The sequence below is a fragment of the Trachypithecus francoisi genome, unplaced genomic scaffold, assembly GCF_009764315.1.
Source record: "Trachypithecus francoisi isolate TF-2019V2 unplaced genomic scaffold, Tfra_2.0 Lachesis_group4, whole genome shotgun sequence".
NCBI classification, from domain to species: domain Eukaryota; kingdom Metazoa; phylum Chordata; class Mammalia; order Primates; family Cercopithecidae; genus Trachypithecus; species Trachypithecus francoisi.
The window spans coordinates 93,729,864-93,752,403 of record NW_022681469.1 but is presented as its reverse complement, the minus strand read 5'-3'; the positions used below and the strand labels follow the sequence as shown (position 1 = coordinate 93,752,403).

General features: G+C 40.4%; 1 protein-coding gene across 4 annotated transcripts in view; it reads left to right on the top strand.

Moving 5' to 3' along the window:
• The first annotated feature begins 1,137 nt into the window (after positions 1 to 1,137).
• CDCA7L (cell division cycle associated 7 like) overlaps positions 1,138 to 22,540 on the top strand; it is a 45,111-nt gene continuing 23,708 nt past the window's right edge. For 2 of the 4 annotated variants that reach the window (XM_033192172.1, XM_033192175.1), the window contains exon 1: positions 1,138 to 1,414. In XM_033192172.1, coding sequence (XP_033048063.1) covers positions 1,391 to 1,414 — 24 coding nt within the window. In that variant the 5' untranslated portion in view covers positions 1,138 to 1,390. The remainder of the gene's footprint in view (positions 1,415 to 22,540) is intronic. The other 2 variants (XM_033192176.1, XM_033192174.1) reach the window with 1 other exon arrangement.

Here is a 22,540-nt window from a genome sequence, read left to right as displayed (position 1 = left end):
AAAGGAAGGAAACCTTTTCCACGTTTTCTCTTCAAGCTTGAGTAAATGTTTAGCAAATTTCATTCACTCACTCAATAAAGATGAACGTCAGATCCTAAGCAGTTGAGAGGGGCTGCAGAAGGTCCTATGCATCCAGGATGCTCTACTGTAAATCCATGACCACGCTTCTAAATAGGCGTGCGACACTGTCCAGCAAAGCTGCTGTGATTTCAGGACAACTTCATTTACCATTCTCCCCACTCTCTACTTCAAGTGTCGCACAATGTCCACAAACTTAATTCCTCACTTTTCATACCTGAGCTCTAAGAAGTATTCCCTGACCTCTACCAGATTGTCTCCCTATTTTACACCACCATAATACCACTTGCCTTTTTTCTCATGGCATCATCGCTCCAAATTGACATTTATGTGCATCATCATTACATTTGTCATTGCTAGTGGTATCAAATTAATATTAATTATAAATCTAATTTATAAAATTTACATCATTGTTATTATTACGCTTATTTGCATCATTGTTTTATTTATTTAGAATAATGCAATTAGGTTGGTAACTGGCTCTTCAGGCTGTAAACTCCAACAGAGCAGGGGCCTGTTTTTGTTCACCCTTCTGTTCCTAGGACTAACCCAGTGCCTGATGCTTAGTAGGTGCCGGGGTCAATTCTACTAAATTAATCAGCATTCCTGACCTCTACAAACTCTGGTGGGTGTGGAGGCCTACTGTGTAATGGCCATTTAAAGTTTCAGAGGGATTTGCAGTGTCCACTTGGGCCCTGGTAAAGAAACCTGGGTTGCCTGTTTTGCAAAGTGAACCCTGTAGCAAATGTTTTGGGAGACAGAATCCTCCCAAAGAGAACGCTGCCCCTTTACAACAACAAAACAAAACAAGCCCCAAAACCGCCCTACAATATTTTCCTGGATCAGAGACAGGGGTTGCAGCAGAAGCTCGAGCCCCAGGGCATGACCTGGAATAAACCCTGCCAAGTATCCTGCGCGCGTGCCAGCTGGAGGCTGCGCCGGGACAGCCCCCTCATTTCTCCCGCGCTAAACCCCGCCGGACGGCTCCACTCCCTCCCTCCGCTGCAGGGGGGAACCCGGCGCCCTAACACTGGTAACTGCTCATGCCGCCCCCAACTGCAGCTCCCTGTCGCGCCGCCTGCGAAGAGAGGGTCAGTGGCCGCGAAGTTGGGACGGTGGTCGGAGCCACGAGGCCCAGTGAGGCGGCACCGAGGGGGCAGCGCGACGCGCTCCCCCCATCCCGGGCGCCGAGTGCGCCCCTCCCGGGGCCCGCCTGTGCTCGGGCGCGGGGCGTTTTTGGTGTGCTGGGCCGTGGTGAGTACGGGCTTCCGTGGCCGCGTGCTGGGAGGAGACTGGCGCCGCGTCAGGAAGCATGGAGTTGGCGACTCGCTACCAGGTGAGGGTCCGGCCGCCCGCCGCCGTCCGGAAGCACCCACAGTTTGACTTCCCTTTGCGACTCGGTCCTGGTGGCCTTGGGCTGGAAACGTGGCCCGTGGCTGCTGCGCTGGGAATCTGGCGCGCCCAGCCGAGTGAGTGCCGGAGTGGGCGCGCCCTGCAGGTGTGCGCGGTGGATCACGTTTGTGCCATGCAGACCACAGAGCCCGGTCGCCGCAGCACACAACTGCGCTCAGCCTGGCGCTCTGCTCAGTCTCGGGTGGCTGCCGGGGGTGCAGGCGGGGAGCTAGCGGGGCGCAGCGCCTGCGTTTGCAGCCCTCCTGAGACGGGGGAGGGGCTTTTTTGTGCACTCCCCGCACTTTCTCCGGGAATTGGCACGGAGATCAGGAAGCTTAAGAAAGTTGTATTTTTTTTTTAATAGTCGATCGCCAGACCAGTCCAGCTTGGATAATGGAGTTTAAAAAGAATAACTTTAGTGTTTATTCTAGAACTTTTGTAAACGTTCTCAAGGAATTAGTAACCATTTGGGGGAAATGGTAACGTCATTGGGCCAAGTTAAACAAGCTACAAGATCCCAAATCATGCACAGCACGACCCCAATTATGCGTTAAGGGCGTAACTATCCTTTAAAACTCATTAGCAAACAGTTGAGTAAGTTCCTCCAAACGTTTCAGTGAGTGGTGGGAATGTGAACGTGACTTCAGTTTTCTCTTTTTACTTCTTAAAAGAGCTTTACGTTATCGTAATGGAGATACACGTTTACTTAGAAGTAAGCAATAAAAACATTTCAAAAGAACTAAAAATACAACCTTTAAAAAGGGAAACAAGCAACCACGCCTCTGCTTGTGGGAGCACAGAGATGCTTTGTGCGAGGATTGTTTTTTTTTTTTCCACTTGTTTTTGTGAGAGTCGCTAGACTCACTGCTTCCACTTTGCCTCCGACTGGTGTTGACTTTCCTCCACCTGCGTGCCTGGCCAGGGAGAAGGGGAGGCGGGGCCGCCAGCATTGGAAGGCGCAGAGTGCCAGGTGCCCGAGCCCAAGCCGCTGTCACCTGCCCGAGTCTGGCGGCAAAGACCGAGCCACTAACGGTAGCTTTGGCCTTTTAGTAGTTTCTGAAGCCTTCCTGAAAATGGTCGTTTGAGAAAAATCTGTTGTTGATGTTTCTGAGAGTATTTAAAAAATGCCTCCTGTGAGAGAAACTATTAAAAGCAAGGGAAACAAACAGTAAAGCCTAGGGAATGAGACAGGGTTCGATTTTTTTTTTTTTTGCCACTGGCTTTTACCGTGCTAATTTTAATACCGTAAAAAATTTAATTACCGTGCTGATTTTAATACCGTAAAAAATTAGCATCCAATTTTTTTTTTTTTTTTGAGACGGAGTTTCGCTCTCGTCCAGGGTGGAGTGTAATGGCACAATCTCGGCTCACTGCAACCTCCACTTCGCCGGTTCAAGCAGTTTTCCTGCCTCAGCCTCCCGAGTAGCTGGGATTATAGGCGCCCGCCACCACGCCTAATTGTTTTTTATTTTTTTTATTTTTTTTAAGTAGAAACAGGGTTTCACAGTGTTATCCAGGCTGGTCTTGAACTGCTGACCTTAGGTGGTCCACCCGCCTCGGCCTCCCAAAGTACTGGGATTACAGGCGTGAGCCACCACTCCCGGCCAGCGTCCTAACCTTCTAGGAGTTTCTGCTGTTGCAGGACTCAAAACAAAAAGCAAACCCTCTGGATGGAGATTTGAGCTCCTTGTGAGTTTAATCAGGAAATGTATCTGGAATTTATCCTGAGCGCCTTGTGAATGTAATCAGAAAATGTTTCTGGAATGTATCACTCCTGCTGTTAGGCTGGAGAGTCCTTTGTACTTCCACCACTGATATATAATTCATGCTTAGGAAACTCAGAAGTCCCAGAATGTATAGTTGGAAGTGAACGTTTACTGCCACATAATGAGGCTAATTTTTGGTAGTTCTAAAACGTTAAATAAACTATTTATCATGTAGGGATTACCCACAAATTATATCCGATCCATTATGCACCAATTAAGGCCAATTACTATATGTAAGATGATCAGGGTTTTTTTTTTTTTTGTTCCCCTTTTCTAAAGACCTAATTGGCAGTGCAAATCAAGATATGTGATGATTTTTCCAGTGGAAATGTTCCCGTTCATCGTAATTTAAATGTGCACAGATTATAGTCTCTAAATTAGTGGAGAGTGGTTCTATGGGATGGGCAGGTGACTGCAGATAAGAGCACTTAATGAACATTTCGGGCACAGCAAGATGTTAAAATTGTGTGGTTCCACCCTGTCTCCCAGCCTTATGAATAAAGCAATGTGATGAACCGCCTGAAGTGGCATTGCTGCACATCGAATGTCGTTCAGCTCAGTGTGCAGTGGGTTTTAATCTCACACATTGGAGTAGGTGTAATTTCTGTCGCTTGGAAAGCACAGAGCTAAGTGTTTTAGCAAAGCAGCTTAGGCCTATGTTATGAGTAACAAGCAAACAAGGAGACTCATTTACTCTGAACTACTTTCAAGTCTGTTTTCCTGCCATCCCACCAGTGTGTTGGATTTGATGTCCTCTGACAGTGATTACGCTTCCCACAGGCAGTAGTCTTGTGCTGACCACTGTGTCTTTGTGCTTTTATATAAAATGACAGAAATACCTCATAAAGGCAAGGGTGTGATCTCTTACTAAGAGCTGTCAACAGTGCAGCTCCCCAGGAGAGAAACTGGTAGGCACTGAATGTCAGTGTTCTCCTCATACTCTCTTCTAGCTCCAGAGTACAGGATGGCCCATCTGAGAAGGAAATGATGCTAAATATTCTTGTAAATAGGCAGGAGCATGCTGTTGAAGGAGTAAAGGGAAATTTTTCTGGTATTGGTCTCTTAGCTACAAAATGCTCCCATCTGATCCTGTTGCTTAACATGTAATCCCAGAGCCCCAGAAGCTGGTCACAGAAAGGACAATGATTTGCCACTTTAATAGTCTTGTATTTAAAAGGCTCCTTGGTTGGTCTGTCTGTGTTCTGCTGGCTACCCCATCCATAGCAGAGCAGGATTCTGAAAAATCAGGAGAAAACCTCCGAGATCATAACGATTCTAATCAGGTACACAGGCCAGGAAACAGTGAGATAATTGTGGCCTAAAACAATTATGAACATTAGAGTAAATAATAAAAAATATTAGAACATCATTGGAATAGAATAAGCCAGGCATATTACATTTAAACCGCTCTTGAGAGTTTTCCTTTACTAAAAGTTATGGTTTAGAATTTTTACCTCCAGTATACAGTTTTGTTTTAGAAAAGACTCAGCTTTATTCACTAAAGTAGAATAGATACAGGCTACTTGAAGTAAGTAGGGATAGAGATAAGAAAGTATTACTGGGGCCATTTTGTTTTCTTTTTGTTTATGAAAAACAGTGTTTTCTGTAGTTTTTTTTGAAATGGGACCATTCAGAGGCATATTTGGTAAATATCACTGAAGTTAACACTCAGAAAAATGTATCTTCCATAGTAGTAAATGCTAGCATCCTGTATGCAGCACAGAAATAAGCTGCGGAGTCTCACAGTGCAAGGGGCCTGAGCTTTAGTTCAAATAAATAGATGGTGCTTCCTGCCTGTTTTCCTTTATGATCATCAGTTGAGGACAGAGGGCTTGCTGATTAGTCCACTGATCAGATACTCAATTGAGCACCTGTTGTGTGCTAGGCATTGGTAGGGTGGAAGAACAAAGACACAGAAAACACTCCTCTTTCCCCACTCTCTACCAGAAGGCCACGCTTGAACTCCCTTCCTCTTGTGCTTTTGCCAAAGCTCAGCTGGCTCCTGCTCTGTGCTATGGAGACCTGGGGGATCTTGGGTTTGGAGAGTAGAGGGAGACCTTAAGAGCCATCCATTTTTGACCCCAAGGAATGGAAACTAGCACTTCCTGTTAAAAGTCATGCTGTGCTAGGTGCTTAAAAGTTAACAAATTTAATCCCCACTGTAGTTCTGTGAAGTAGTTTGTGTTATCTGCATTTTAAAGATAAGGCTAAATTGACTGGTTTGCTCAGGGCAATTTGTAAGGAAGGTTACTCAGCCAGGATTCTGTCCCCAGAGCCTCTGCCTGGCCCTTGCTGCTGGAATCGTGGGGCCTTGGCAAGTCAGGAAACTTGCCTTGTTCCTTCCTCCCTTTAACTGAAAGGGCTGGAGTGTTAACAGCAGCTAGCATAGTTCTTTTTAAGGAACGCACCAGATTATGCTTTATAAACTGCCTATAAAAGTCAATTTGGGAATGTGAGTAAGATCCACCAAGCTTTTACATAGGAATGACTTTTATGTGAAATTTGCATTGTGCAAACAATAACATGTTACTGTAAGCTGCACTGAACCACTTCTCTGCTTCCCCTACTCTCCATGTCCCATTTTCGGCAGAGTTTCCATGTAGTGTTTGCCTGTAGCATAATTGTCATCTTTGTCTAACCTTTACAGTATAATTGCTGTTGGAATCTGCTTTCCTTAGCACTGTCAGCATTACTTTTCCTAGTAGCTTAGAGGTCTTTACGGTTTTCATTTTTAGTGACTGTGTAGTGTTTCTAGATGTGTATTTTGTATATTTTTCTCTTGAAAAAAATTTTTTTTATTAGAGGAACTTTGGTAAATATCTCAGGGTGGTATACTCTAGATCTTACAGCTTGTGTTGGAGTCTGCACTATTTTTAATCACTCTTTATAATGTATTTAATATGTCGTAAAGGGAATGTCCCTGATTTTCAATGGTTAGGAACCTCTGACACATTGTTTTCCTAGGGCATTTCCCATTTTGTTGCACTGTATTAGCTGAGAGAAAGCAGTTTTTGCTGAGTTTAGAACCAAGCTTATGATAACTGGACTGAAAGAATGTTGTCTCCTTGAACTTAGAGCATCTCATAGAATGTTCTAGTTGGGGGGAAAGTGGAGAGTAGTCCCAGAGATCTGTTCTTTACATCTGGTCTGCCTAGAAAACCAAGAAAACCCATAAATGTGTCAGTGGACATTTAGTGGAAGTGACTGGATTAGGGCTATGGGGAATTTGTGCAAGTTGGTCTCATTGACTTGGTGGAAGGCAGGGACACCCCATCCAGAGCTTCAACATTCATGCTTCCACCTGTGCATCTACAGCAGGTTCTCCAGGGTGACTGCATCCTGCAGCTGTGTAGGTTACTGCTCTTGGAAGTCTTCCTGACCATTGCCCCCACCACTGGCTCAGGTGCTTGCCCTGGGAACTTCTGGAGTATCTGGACTGACTTCCCTGATCACATTTATCATACCACACTGAAATTGTTTTAAAGATTGTTTCTCTTACCCTACCACTTACGACTCAGTTTTCATTAGATCTCTTAGCATGGTGTCTGGCATATATTTGATGCTTAGGAGATGATGTCCAGCATGTATTAGATGCTTAATAAATATCCATTGAATGGATGGAAGGGCAAAGTAGTACTGTTACTAATACACTTTTAATTAACATTTACATAGCGTCTTCTACTTTTCAGAGCACTTTGCAGGCATAGTTTGGAAGTCATCAGGGCTGGTTCTTTTCTTTCCAGGTAAGTGGTAGGGTTGCAGTTTCCTGGCCCTGAAGCAGACAAGGCTTTTTGACTTGCTTTGGCCAGTGGAATATGAGAAGTACTGTGTGTCACTTCTAAGTGAATTATTTAAATGCCAACATACCACTTACTGTATCTCATTCCCTCTGCCGCTGCATCTGCCAGCATTCTGCAGAGTGGTAGCTCTATCAGCCCAGGTTCTGGTGTGAGGACAGTGTGGAATAGAGCCTTGGGCTGGCCTGTGATGGACATGTAATGTGAACAAGACAGAAGCCTTTTTTTTTGGTTTTAAGCTATTGATTGAGATTTCGAGTTGCTTGCTACTGCTTTATAGCTTGTCATATCCTAACAGACCAGGACGCTTATATTTCAGTTTTGGATTCATTCACTCTGAGTGATCTGGGGTCATGATAGTCGTGGTAACAAACGTGGTGGGTTTCTTTTTGATTGTTAGAGTGATGAGGGTGATGGGAATGCCCCTGGTAAGTGGTTTGGAGTTCAGGGATGTTAAGTACCATATGGCAGGCAGGAGAGTCCCACAGGATGAAGCAGTTGTTCTGTCCAAAATGTCAGTTGCACCTTGTTGGAAAACACTGAGAACAGACTTGTCCGATTTGATAATCTTTTACTTAGACTCCAGAGAAATCTTAACATTGGCTTCACATGTCCTATCTGCTGACCTCCTTGGAGGAGGAAATTACTTCACACTTCCCAAGTGACTTGGTTCACTTCACTCCCAGGATCTCTGCCAAAATTCTGGTTCATTAGGTACTCATCTGCTGAATAGCTCTTCTAAGCCCTCTGTAAATACATGTCTGAAATGTCTCCCCATTTATACCTTCTCTTTTAAACATAACATTGACAACCTTGCAGGGCTTTTTATTGTGGTAAGATATACATAATAAAATGTACTCTTTTATCCTTTCAGTGTTATTAAGTACAGTCGCATTGTTGTGCCACCATCACTGATCTCTCATGAGCTTTTCATCATTCTAAACTGAAACTCTCTATCTACTAAACAATTACCCCTGTGACCTCTTCCCCCAGCCCCTGGTTACTTCTATTTTAGTTTCTGCCTCTGAGGATATGACTATCCTGGTTATCTCATATAAGTGGAATCATATGGTATTTGTCCTTTTGTGACTGGCTCATTTCACTTAACATATTGTTAAGGTTTGTCCATGTTGTAGTATGTATCAGAATTTTTTTTTTAATGATTTTTCTTTTGAGACAGGGTCTCACTCTGTTGCCCAGACTGGAGTGCAGTGGTGCTATCGTGGCTCACTGCAGCCTTGACCTCCTGGGCTCAAGTGGTCCTCCCACCGCAACTTCCTGAGTGCTGGGACTACAGGCATGTACCACCCTGCTTGGCGAATTTTTCTTTTTAAAATTCTTGTAGAGATGGAGTCTCTCTGTGTTGCCCAGGTTGGTCTTGAACTCCTGGGCTCAAGCAATCCTCCTGCCTTGGCTCCCAAAGTGCTGGGATTAGAGGCGTAAGCCACTGTGCCTGATCTCATTTCTTTTAAAGTCTGAATAATACTCTATTATATGTACATACCACTTTTATTTACTCATCTATTTATGTTGTCAGTTGTTTCCACCTTTTGGCTATTGTAAATACCAGTGAATAAACATTGGTATACAAATATCTGCTTGAGTCCCTGCTTTCAATTGTTCTGGGTGTATGTACCTAAAAGTAGAATTGCTGGGTTATGTGATAATACTAAATTCAATTTTTTCAGAAACCACTATACTGTTTGGCACAGTGGCTGTGTCATTTTATATTATCACCAGCAGTGCATGAGGGTTCCAGTTTCTTCACATCTTTGCCAGCCCTAGTTCTTTTCTGTTTTTTTGATAATAGCCATTCTGATGTGCATAAAGTGGTATCTCATCCTAGTTTTGTTTTGCATTTCCCCAATGATTAGTGATGTTAAGCATTTTTTTCTTGCGCTGATTGGTCACCTGTATATCGTCTTTGAAGAAACGTTAATTCAAGTCTTGTGCCCATTTCTTAACTGGGTTTTTGTAGTTGTTAAGTGAGTTATTTATATGTCCTGGATATTAATCCCTTATTAGATATTATGATTTACAAATATTTTCTCCCATTCCTTAGATTGCCTTTTTACTGTCTTGATAGTGTCCTTTGCACAAAAGTTTTTAATTTTGATAGTCTAGCTTATTTTTCTTTGGTTGCCGTATCCAAGAAATTATTGCCAAATTCAGTGTCATGAAGCTTTTCCTCTATATTTTCTTCTATGAGTTTTATAGTTTTAGCTCTTATATTTAGATCTTTGATCCATCTTGAGTTAGTTTTTATAGATAGTTTAAGGTAAGGGTCCAACTTAATTGTTTTACATGTGGATATATCCAGTTTTCCCAGCACTGTTTGTTGAATATACAGTTTTTTGCCATTAGTCTTGGCATCCTTGTTGAAAATCAGTTAACTGTATATGTAAGGGTTTGTATCTGGGCTCTTAATTCACTTCCATTGATATATATGTCTGCCTTTATGCCAAGACCACACTGTTTTGATTACTACAGCTGTGTAGTAAGTATTGGAAGTCAGGAAATGTGAGTCCTCTAACACTATTCTTCTTCTTCTTCTTTTTTTGAGAGATGGAGTCTTGCTCTGTCCCCCAGGCTAGGGTGCAGTGGCGTGATCTTGGCTCACTGCACCCTCTGCCTCCCAGGTTCAAGCAATTCTGCTTCAGCCTCCCAAGTAGCTGGGACTATAGGCGCATGCTGCCACACCTGGTTAATTTTTTTTTGTATTTCGGTAGAGACGGGGTTTCACTGTGTTGCCCAGGGTGGTCTCGAACTCCTGAGCTCAGGCAGTCTGCCCACCTCAGCCTCCCAAAGTGCTAGGATTACAGGAGTGAGCCACCATGCCTGGCCTGTTCTTTTTTAAGATTGTTTTGGCTATTTAGGGTCCTTTGAGATTCCACATTAATTTTAGGATGGACTTTTTTTGTTTTTACACAAGAGGTCGCTGAGATTTTGAGAAGAAATGCGTTGAGTCTGTACATAGCTTCAGTTAGAATTGTCATCTTATATTAAGCCTTCCAATCCATGAACATGGGATGGTTCCCCATTTCCTTGTCTTCCTTGATTTTTTCGGGGATGTAGTTTTCAGTGTACAAGGCTTTTTTTTTTTTTTTTTTTTTTTGAGGCGGAGTCTCGCTCTGCCGCCCAGGCTGGAGTGCAGTGGCCGGATCTCAGCTCACTGCAAGCTCCGCCTCCGGGTTCACGCCATTCTCCTGCCTCAGCCTCCCAAGTAGCTGGGACTACAGGCGCCCGCCATCTCGCCCGGCTAGTTTTTTGTATTTTTTTTAGTAGAGACGGGGTTTCACCATGTTAGCCAGGATGGTCTCGATCTGCTGACCTCGTGATCCACCCGTCTCGGCCTCCCAAAGTGCTGGGATTACAGGCTTGAGCCACCGCGCCCGGCCTGTACAAGGCTTTTTTCGCCTTTTTGGTTAAACTTATTTCTAAGTACTTTATTATTTTGATGCCATTGTAAATGGAATCATTTTCTTAATTTTCTTTTTATAATTGTTCATTGTTAGTGTGTAGAAACATAGTTGATTTTTGTATTGATTTTGTGTCCTGCAATGTTGAATTGTTAGCTCTCACTACATTTTGTATAATCTCTAGTGTTCTCTACATACACAATCATGTCTCTTATAGCAGAGATAAATTTTGCTTCTTCCTTTCCAATTTGGATGCGCTATTTTTCTTGCCTGATGGGTCTGGCTAGAGCTCACAATACTGCATTGAATAGAAGTGGTAAAAACAGGCATATTTGTCTTGTTTCTGATCTTAGGGGAAAAGCTTTCAATCTTTCATTCATCATTGAGTATCATGTTAGTTGTGGGTTTTTCATATATGGCCTTATTATGTTGGTGAGTTTAAGTTTCCTTTTTTTTTTTTTTTTTTTTTTAAGATGGAAGGGTGTTGAATTTTGTCAGATGTTTTTCTGCATCAATTGAGATGATCTTTGTTTTTCCCCTTTATTCTGTTCATATGGTGTACTATATTGATTTTTATATGTTTGAACTATTTTGCATTCCTAGAATAAATGCCACTTGGTGATCTTGTATAATCCTTTTGCTACACTGCCAAATTTGTTTTACCCACATTTTGTTGAGGATTCTTGTATCAGTATTCGTAAGGGATATTGCTGTATAGTTTTCTAGTATCTTTCTTTGGCTTTGGTATCAGGATAATGCTGGTCACATAGAATGAGTTTCAAGTGTTCCTCCTTCAAGTTTTTGGAAGACTTTGAGAAAGACTGGTGTTAGTTCTTCTTGAAGTGTTTGGTAGAATTTACCAGGAAGCTATCTTGTCCTGGGGTTTACTTTGTTGAGAGGTTTTTGATTACTACTTCAAATCCTTATTTCAAATATATTCAGATCTTTTATTTCTTCATAATTTAATCTAGCTAGGTTATTTCTAGGGATTTATCCATTATATCTAGATAATCCAATTTGTTGGCATATGGTTGTTTATAGTACTCTTAAAATCCTATTTATTTATTTATTTTGAGACGGAGTCTTGCTCTGTCGCCCAGGCTGGAGTGCAGTGGCACAGCCTCGGCTCACTGCAGCCTCTGCCTCCCGGGTTCAAACAATTCTCTGCGTCAGCCTCCCGAGTAGCTGGGATTATAGGTGCCCGCCACCATGCCTGGCCAATTTTTTTGTATTTTTAGTAGAGATGGAGTTTCACCATCTTGGCCAGGCTGGTCTTGAACTCCTGACCTTGTGATCCACCCACTGCCTCCCAAAGTGTTGAGATTACAGGCGTGAGCCACTGTGCCTGGCCAATCCTTTTTATTTATGTAAAATTGGTAGTAATGTCCAATTTCATTACTAACATTAGTAATTTGAGTTTTCTGTGTATATTTTCTAGTCATGTAGCTTAAGATTTGCCAATCTGTTGATTTTGTTTTTCAAAGAATAAACTTTTGGTTTCATTACTTTTTCTCTATTCTTATTCTATTATCTATTTTATTTATATCTATTTTAATCTTTATTTCCTTCCTCTTGCTAACTTTGGGTTTGGTGTGCTGTACATTTTCTGTTCTTCTAATGTGTACAGTTTGTTGGTTGGAGATCTTCATTTTTATTGTGTTTACAGCTGTAAATTTACCTCTTAGCAGTGCCTTTTGCTGCATTAACATTTTGGTAAATTTTGTTTTTGTTTACATTTGTTTCAAGGTATTTTCTAATTTCCCTTGTGATGTCTTCTTTGACCCATGGTTGTTTAGGAATATGTTATTTAATTTCCACATATTTGTGAATTTTTCATTTTTCCTTCTGTTACTGATTTCTATTTTCATTCTATTGTAACAAAAGATAGTTTTATTTCAGTCATTTTAAAATGTATTCACACTTGTTTTGTGGCCTAACATATAGTGTGTCCTGGAAAATTTTCCATATGTACTTGAGGAAAGTGTTCATTCTGTTGTTGGGTCGAGTGCTCTCTGTATGTCTATTAGTTTTATTTGGTTTATAGTGTTACTCAAGTCTTCTGTTTCCTCATTGTTCTGTCTTGTTCTGTTCACTATTGAAAGCGGAGTGTTGAAGTTTCCATCTCTTGTTGCAGAACAGTCTTATTTCTTCATTCAGTTCTGTCAGTGTTTGCTTCATATATTTGGGAGCTTTGATGTTTGGTGTGTGTATATATTTATAATTATTCTATCTTCTAGTGAATTGGCTCTTTTATAAATCTGTAATGCCTTTGTCTTTTAAAACAGTTTTTGACTATCTATTTTGTCTCATATTAGTATAGCCACTCCATCTCTCTTTTGGTTACTATTTGCATTGAGTGTCTTTAGATCTAAAGTGAATCTGTTGTAGACAATGTATAGTTGTATCCTATTTTAAAAAAATCCTTCCTGCCAGTCAATTTCTTTTGATTTGGAGTTTAACACATTTAAATTTAAAGTAATTACTTGTGGGGAATTACTTAATCTTGTGATTTAAAAAATAAGTTTTCTGTATATCCTATGGCTTTTTTGTCCCTCATTTCCTCCGTTATTACCTTCCTTTGAGTTTAGTTGATTTCTTGGTAGTGACGCATTTTGACTCTCATTTCCTTTTCTTCTTAAATACTTTCTGTGTTACCATGGAGATTACATATAACATTCTGAAGTTATAGCAATCTGGTTTGAATGATACCAACTTCACTTCAGCGACATACAAAAATTCTACTCCTATTGTAGCTGTGTCTTTTTCCATCATTTTATGTAATTGAGATAAGGAATTACATCTTTATGTGTTGTGTATCCATTAACAGATTCATAAGTATTTTTAATCCTTTAGAAAATAATGGAGTTATAAGCCAAATTTACAACAATACTCTAGTTTTTATATTTGTCCATGTATTTACCTTTACCTGAGAACTTTATATTTTTGTATGGCTTTGACAAAGTTACAGTGTAGTGATTTTCATGTCAATGGGAAGTACTCCTTTCAGCATTTTCTGTTGCAAATGCCAGTAGTAATGAATTCCCTTGGCTTTTGTTTATTTGGGAATGTCTTAATTTTTATCTCATTTTTGAAGGGCAGTTTTTTTGTTTTTTTTTTTTTAACCAGATAGAGAATTCTTGTTTGATAGTTTTTTTTTCCCCTCAGCATTTTAAATACATTATAAATGTGTCATCCTACTGCTTTCTGGCCTTTAAGGTTTCTGTGATAAAACAGCTGATAATCTTTTTTTTATACTTTAAGTTCTGGTATACATGTGCTGAATGTGCAGGTTTGTTACATAGGTATACACGTGCCATGGTGGTTTGCTGCACCCATCAACCCGTCATCTACGTTAGGTATTTCTCCTAATGCTATCCCTTCTCTAGTCCCCCACCCCCGACAGGCCCTCGTGTGTGATGTTCCTCTCCCCATGTCCATGTGTTCTCATTGTTCAGCTGCCACTTATGAGTAAGAATATGTGGTGTTTGGTTTTCTGTTCTTGTGTTAGTTTGCTGATAATTTAGCTGGTTTCCCGATTCATCCATGTCCCTACAAAGGACATGAACACATCCTTTTTTACGGCTGCATAGTATTCCATGGTGTATATGTGCCACATTTTCTTCATCCAGTCTATCATTGATGGGCATTTGGGTTGGTTCCAAGTCTTTGCTATTGTGAACAGTGCCACGATAAACATACGTGTGCATGTGTCTTTATAGTAGAATTATTTATAATCCTTTGGGTATATACCCAGTAATGGATTGCTGGGTCAAATGGTATTTCTGTTTCTAGATCCTTGAGGAATCGCCACACTGTCTTCCACAATGGTTGAACTTACTTACATTCCCACCAACAGTGTAAAAGTGTTCCTATTTTTCCATGTCCTCTCCAGCATCTGATGTTTCCTGACTTTTTAATGTTCGCCATTCTAACTGGCATGAGATGGTATCTCATTGTGGTTTTGATTTGCATTTCTTTAATGACCAGTGATGATGAGCTTTTTTTCATGTTTGTTGGCTGCATAAATGTCTTCTTTTGAGAAGTGTCTGTTCATATCCTTTGCCCACTTTTTGATGGGGTGGTTCTTTTTTTTCTTATAAATTTGTTTAATTTCTTTGTAGATTCTGGATATTAGCCCTTTGTCAGATGGGTAGATTGCAAAAATTTTCTCCTGTTCTGTAGAGTGCCTTTTCACTCTGATGGTAGTTTCTTTTGCTATGTAGAAGCTCTTTAGTTTAATTAGATCCCATTTGTCAATTTTGGCTTTTGTTGCCATTGCTTTCCGTGATTTAGTAATGAAGTCTTTGCCCCTGCCTATGTCCTGAATGGTATTGCCTAGGTTTTTTTCTAGGGTTTTTATGGTTTTAGGTTTTACAGTTAAGTATTTAATCCATCTTGAATTAATTTTTGTATAAAGTGTAAGGAAAGGGTCCAGTTTTAGTTTTCTGCATATGGCTAGCCAGTTTTCCCAACACCATTTATTAAATAGGGAATCATATCCCCACTGCTTTTTTTGTCAGGTTTGTCAAAGATCAGATGGCTGTAGATGTGTTATTTCTGAGGCCTCTGTTCTGTTCCATTGGACTATATATCTGTTTTGGTACCAGTAGCATGCTGTGGTTACTGTAGCCTTGTAGTGTAGATTGAAATCAGGTAGCGTGGTGCCTCTACTTTTGTTCTTTTTGCTTAGGATTGTCTTGGCTATACGGGCTCATTTTTGGTTCCATATGAAATTTAAAGTAGATTTTTCTAATTCTGTGAAGAAAGTTAATGGTATCTTGATGGGGATAGCATTGAATCTATAAATTACTTTGGGCAGTATGGCCATTTTTACGTTACTGATTCTTCCTGTCCATGAGCATGGAATATTTTTCGATTTGTTTGTTTGCTCTCTTATTTCCTTGAGCAGTGGTTTGTAGTTTCCTTAAAGGGGTCCTTCACTGCCCTTGTAAGTAGTATTCCTAAGTATTTTATTCTCTTTGTAGCAATTGTAAATCAGAATTCACTCATGATTTGGCTATTACTGGTGTATAGGAATGCTTGTGATTTTTGCACATTGATTTTGTATCCAGAGACTTTGCTGAAGTTGCTTATCAGCTTGAGGAGTTTTGGGGCTGAGACGATGGGGTTTTCTAAATGTACAGTCATGTTATCTGCAAACAGAGACAATTGGACTTCCTCTCTTCCTATTGGAATGCTTTTTATTTCTTTCTCTTGCCAGATTGCCATGGCCAGAACTTCCAATACTGTATTGAATAGGAGTGGTGAGAGAGGACATCCTTGTCTTGTACTGGTTTTCAAAGGGAATGCTTCCAGCTTTTGCCTATTCAGTATGATATTGGCTCTGGGTTTGTCATAAATAGCTGTTTATTTTGAGATCTGTTCCATCAATACCTAGTTTATTGAGAGTTTTTAGCATGAAGGGGTGTTGAATTTTATTGAAGGCCTTTTCTTCATCTATTGAGATAATCATGTGGTTTTTGTCATTGGTTCTATTTATGTGATGGATTATGTTTATTGATTTTCATATATTGAACCAGGCTTGCATCCCAGGGATGAAGCCAACTTGATCCTGGTGGGTAAGGTTTTTGATGTGCTGCTGGATTTGCCAGTATTTTATTGAGGATTTTCACATTGATGTTTATCAGGGATATTATCCTGAAATTTTGTTTTTTTGGTTGTGTCTCTGCCAGGTTTTGGTATCAGGATAATGCTGGCCTCATTAAATGAGTTAGGGAGGATTCCCTTTTTCTATTGTTTGGAATAGTTTTAGAAGGAATGGTGTAAGCTCCTCTTTGTACCTCTGGTAGAATCCGGCTGTGAATCCGTCTGGTCCTGGACTTTTTTGGTTGGCAGGCAATTAATTACTGCCCCAATTTCTGAACTTGTTATTGATCTATTCAGGGATTCAACTTCTTCCTGGTTTAGACTTGGGAGGGTGTATGTGTCCAGAAATGTATCCATTTCTTCTAGATTTTCTGGTTTATTTGTGTAGAGGTGTTTATAGTATTCTCTGATGGTAGCTTGTATTTCTGTGGGATCAGTGGTGATATCCCCTTTATCATTTTTTATTGCTTCTATTTGATTCTTCTCTCTTTTCTTCTTTGTCTGGCTAGGGGTCTATTTTGTTGATCGTTTCAAAAAACCAACTCCTGGATTCATTGATTTTTTTGAAGAGCTTTTTGTGTCTCCTTATCTCCTTCAGTTCTACTGTAATCTTAGTTATTTCTTGTCTTGTGCTAGCTTTTGAATTTGATGGCTCTTGCTTCTCTAGTTCTTTTTTTTTTTTTTTGAGATGGAATCTTGCACTGTTGCCTGGGCTGGAGTGTGCAGTGGCACAATCTTGGCTCACTGCAACCTCCACCTCCCAGGTTCAAACGATTCTCTTTGCCTCAGCCTCCCAAGTGGCTGGGATTACAGGTGCCCGCCACTATGCCCAGCTAATTTTTTTGTATTTTTAGTAGAGACGGGGTTTCACTATGTTGGCCAGGCTGGTCTTGAACTACTGACCTCATGATCTGCCCGCCTTGGCCTCCCAAAGTGCTGGGATTACAGACGTGAGCCACTGCACCCAGGCCACTCTCTAGTTCTTTTAATTGTGATGTTAGGGTGTCCATTTTAGATCTTTCCTGCTTTCTCTTGTGGGCATTTAGTACTATAAATTTCCCTCTAAACGCTCCTTTAGCTGTGTCCCAGAGATTCTGGTATGTTGTTTTTGTTCTCATTGGTTTCAAAGAACTTATTTATTTCTGTCTTGATTTCATTAGTTACCCAGTAGTCATTCAGGAGCAGGTTGTTCACTTTCAATGTAGTTGTGTAGTTTTGAGTGAGTTCTTAATCCTGAGTTCTAATTTGATTGCACTGTGGTCTGAAAGACTGTTACGATTTCCGTTCTTTTGCATTTGCTGAGAAGTGTTTTACTTCCAGTTATGTGGTCAATTTTAGAATAAGTGTGATGTGGTGCTGAGAAGAATATATATTCTGTTGATTTGGGGTGGAGAGTTCTGTAGATGTCTATTAGGTCTGCTTGGTCCAGAGCTGAGTTCAAGTCCTAATATCTTTGTTTATTTTCTGTCTCTTTGATCTAATAGTGACAGTGGGTGTTAAAGTCTCCCACTATTATTGTGTGGGAGTCTAAGTCTCTTTGCAGGTCTCTAAGAATTTGCTTTATGAATCTGGGTGCTCCTGTATTGGGTGCATATATATTTAGGATAGTTAGCTGCTCTTGTTGGATTGATCCCTTTACCATTATGTAATGCCCTTCTTTGTCTCTCTTGATTTTTGTTGGTTTAAAGTCTATTTTATCAGAGACTAGGATTGCAATCTCTGCTTTTTTTTTTTTCTTTCCATTTCCTGGGTAAATATTCCTCCATCCTTTTATTTTGAGTCTATGTGTGTCTTTGGGTGTGAGATGGGTCTTGACTCGGTCTAATTTGCCAGTCTGTGTCTTTTAATTGGGGCATTTAACCCATTTACACTTAAGATTAATACTGTTATGTGTGAATTTGATCCTGTTATTATGATGCTACCTGGTTATTTTGCCCGTTAGTTGATGCAGTTTCTTCATAGTGTCGATGGTGTTTATAATTTGGTATGTTTTTGCAATGGCTGATACTGGTTTTTCCTTTCCATGTTTAGTGCTTCCTTCAGGAACTCTTGTAACGCAGACCTGGTGATGACAACGTCTCTCAGCATTTGCTTGTCTGTAAAGTTTTTTATTTCAGCTTCGCTTATGAAGCTTAGTTTGGCTGGGTGTGAAATTCTGGGTTGAAAATTCTTTTCATAAAGAATGTTGAATATTGACTCCCACTCTCTTCTGGCTTGTAGGGTTTCTGCAGGGAGATCCGCTGTTAGTCTGATGGGCTTCCCTTTGTGGGTAACCTGACCTTTCTGTCTGCCTACCCTTAACCTTTTTTCCTTCATTTCAACCTTGCTGAATCTGATTGATGATTATGTGTCGTGGGGTTGTTCTTCTCAAGGAGTATCTTTGTGGTGGTCTCTGTATTTCCTGAGTTTGAATGTGGGCCTGTCTTGCTAGGTTGGGGAAGTTCTCCTGGATAACATCCTGAAGAGTGTTTTCCAATTTGGTTCCATTCTTCTCATCACTTTCAGGTACACCAGTCAAACGTAGGTTTGGTCTTTTCACATAGTCCCATATTTCTTGGAGGCTTTTCCTTCCTTTTGCATTCCTTTTTCACTCTTCTCTAATCTTGTCTTCATGCTTTATTTCATTAAGTTGATCTTCAATCTCTGATATCCTTTCTTCTGCCTGATCGATTTGGCTGTTGATACTTGTGTATGCTTCATGAAGTTTTCGTGCCATGTTTTTCAGTTACATCAGGTCATTTATGTTCTTCTCTAACCTGGTTATTCTCGTTAGCAATTCCTCTAACTTTTTTTCAAGGTTCTTAGCTTTCTTGTATTGGGGTTAGAACATGCTCCTTTAGCTCGGAGGAGTTTATTACCTACCTTCTGAAGCGTACTTGTCAATTCATCAAACTTATTCTCCATCCAGTTTTGTTCCCTTGCTGGCGAGGAGTTGTGATCCTTTGGAGGAGAAGAGGCATTCTGGTTTTTGGAATTTTCAGCCTTTTTGCGCTGGTTTTTCCTCATCTTCGTGGATTTATCTACCTTTGGTCTTTGATGTTGGTGACCTTCGGATGGGGTTTCCAAGTGGAAGTCCTTTTGTTGATATTGATGCTATTCCTTTCTGTTTGTTAGTTTTCCTTCTAACAGTCCCCTCTTCTGCAGGTCTGCTGCAGTTAGTTTGCTGGAGGCCCACTCCAGACCCTGTTTGCAAGGTTGCAGAACAGCAAAGGATTGTTGCCTCTTTCTTCCTCTGGAAGCTTCGTCCCAGAGGGGCACCCACCAGATGCCAGCCAGAGTTCTCCTGTATGTGGTGTCTGTTGACCCCTGCTGGGAAGTGTCTCCCAGTCAGGAGGCATGGAGTCAGGGACCCACTTGAGAAGGCAAGTCTGTCCCTTAGCAGAGCACGAACACTGTGCTGGGAGATCTGCTGCTCTCTTCAGAGCAAGCAGGCAGGGACGTTTAAGTCTGCTTAAGCAGTGCACACAGCTGCGCCTTTCCCCCAGGTGCTCTGTCCCAGGGAGATGGGGGTTGTATCTGTATGCCCCTGACTGGAGCTGAACAGTTGATAATCTTATTGAGCGTCACTTATATGTGACAAGTAGCTTTTTTCTTACTACTTTCAACCTTGTCTTTAGGCTTTTAATATTTGATTATATGGTGTCTTTGTAAGGATCTCTTTCGACTTGTCCTACTTGGAATTCATTGAGCTTCTTGGATGTATTCCAATTCATGCCTTTCAGCCAGTTTGGGGAGTTTTTGCCCACTGTCATATCAAATAATATTTGTCTCTTTCTATTTTCTGTCTGAGTCTCCCATCATTCCTATATTGGTGTGCCTAAAGAAGTATTTTAGGCTCTTTCACTCTTCTGTATTGTTTTTAATTTTTTCTCCTCTAATTTTTTCACCTCTGACTCAGTATTTTCAAATGCATTATCTTCAAATTTGCAGATTTGCTTGCCTCCTGAAATCTGTTTTTAAACCACTCTAGTGAAGTTTTCAACTTGGTCATTCTATTTTTTTCAGCTCCATAGTTTCTTTTGGAGTCCTCCTTCATTTCTCTTTGTTGATAGGCTCATTTTGCTCATTTTCCTGATTCACATTAGTTCTTTGTGCCTTTTGTTCTTTCAGCATAGGATAGTTGTCTTTGTCTAGTAAGTCCAGTGTCTGTCTAGTAAGTCCAGTGTTTTCCTCTGGGAAAGTTTGTCAATTTATTTTGCTTCTTTGAATGGGCCAGAGTTTTCTTCTTTTTTATATGTCTTTGTTCTTTTGTTGAAAATTAGATATTTGAGAAAGTGGCCACCTCTTCCAATCTTTGCAGACTGACTCTGTGCTAGGGAAATCTTTAAAAGATTGACTGGGTATGTTCTGTGTCTGAAAACTGAAGATCATCTTAGATCTTTTCTGAACATATTGTCTTGCCTGGACCTGTGTGTGGCTTTTTTCAATTCCCCATGGCTTCTATTCAACGTCTTTATTATTATTATTATTATTCCTCTGTCACCAGGCTAAAGTGCAGTGCTTTGATCACAATTCACTGCCGCCTCCAACTCCCGAGCTCAAGAGCTCCTTTTGCCTCAGCCTCCCAAGTAGTGGGGACTACAGGCATGTGCGCCATCATGCCCAGCTAATTTTTAATTTTCTTTTTTTTTTTTTTAGAGATGAGGTCTTGCTACATTGCCCAGGCTGGTTTAGAACTGAGCTTAAGTGTTCCTCCTGCCTCAGCCTCCCAAAACGCTTGGATTACAGGCATGAGCCACTGTATCCAGCCAGTATTGCCTATTTTTGATTTGCAGTTCCTTAATGATCGCTGATGTGTGTATTTTTATGTACTTGTTTGTCATGTGTATATCTTCCTTGGAGAAAGGTCTATTCCAATTCTTCACCTATTTTTTGATTGGTTGTTTGCCTTTTTCTTGAGTTGTAAGAAATCTTTATATATTCTAGATAGTAGATCCTTATTGATACATGATTTGTAGCTATTCCTCCCATTCTGTAGATTTTCTTTTCACTTTCTTGCTGTCCTTTGATGCACAACAGTTTTTAATTTTGATGAAGTCCAATTTATTATTTTCCTCGAATTGTTACTTATGCTCTTGGTGTTAACATGAGTTTTTTTTTTTTTTTTTTTAAGTGCTGAATACTAATTAACATATAGTTACAGAAAAACAGATCGTTTTCCTATGTAGATGCTTGGAAATGTTTTTATGTAAGGACATTAACAAGCTACATGCCTTTGAGTAAGTCCAACTGTGGTTGCCCTAATTTTATTTTATTTTTATTTCTTATAGAGATAGGGTCTTGCTTTGTTGCCCAGGCTGAAGTTGAACTGGACTCAAGCTATCCTGTCTAGGCCATCTAAGTAGCTGGGACTACAGGTGTGTGCCTCTGTGCCTGGCTGTCACTCCATTATATGAAGAGAGACGCACAAACTGATGGATGAGATCCCATCACAATCTGATGATCTTTCTTTTTTCTTTTGAGATAGGGTCTTCCTCTGTTACAGTGGCAGATCATAGCTAACTGCAGCCTTGAACTCCTGGGCTCAATCAATCCTCCCTCCTCAGTCTCCCAGGTAGCTGGGACTACAGGCACATGGCACTATGCCTGGCTAATTTTTTATGTTTTGTAGAGCTGGGGTCTTACTGTGTTGCCCAGGCTAGTCTTGAACTCCTGGGCTCAAATGATCCTCCTGCCTTGGTCTCCACTCCTGCTTTGGTCACGATTGCAGGCGTGAGCCACCTCACACATGGCCTGATAATCCTTGATTTTATGATTCTCTTAACTGCTAATAGTAATTCACATACTCCTTCACCCTGAGTTTAGCCACATTTTCCTGGCAGTCTTGAAATTGCACTGTATATAATTTTTAAAAAATTAACTGCCCTATTTGAGATGTATATGATGATACTTAGTTTCTGAAGCCTTGGGTTCAGTGTCCTCATACCAGTTCTGTATAGGAGTGTTTGTCTCCTCATACCTTCCTCATCATTGAGCATGCACTTAAAAACGGAACCAAAATGTTGCTAAATTGCTAGATGAAAAGAATACTTGTTTAACTTAACATTCTTTTCATTACTAGGTAGGTTGAGGACTTTTCAAGTGTTTTTAGCCTCTTTTGTTTTCTCTATTCAGTGAGTTTTCTTTATTTTGCCATTTTGTCTGTGTGGCCTTGGTGTATATTTCATCTCGTATGAGGTTTTTAGCAATTTTAATAATTTATCATATTTTTGTCAGATCTTTGCCCTACATTTTTTTGTTTTTGTTTCTGAATTTTCTTCTTTTAAGTAAGAAGCTTTAAATTGTTACATGGTCAGTGATGTACTTTTCCATTTTGGTCTCCTTTATGTGGATGGTGAAAGTCCTCCCCATTCAGAAATCAGATACATGTATGTGTTAATTTAATTCTCTTTTGTGCTCATTGACCATTTAACTCGTCGACCATCTGATTTATTTGTTTTCTTTTTATTGAGTTTTGAGCGTTCTTTATATTTTCTGGGTG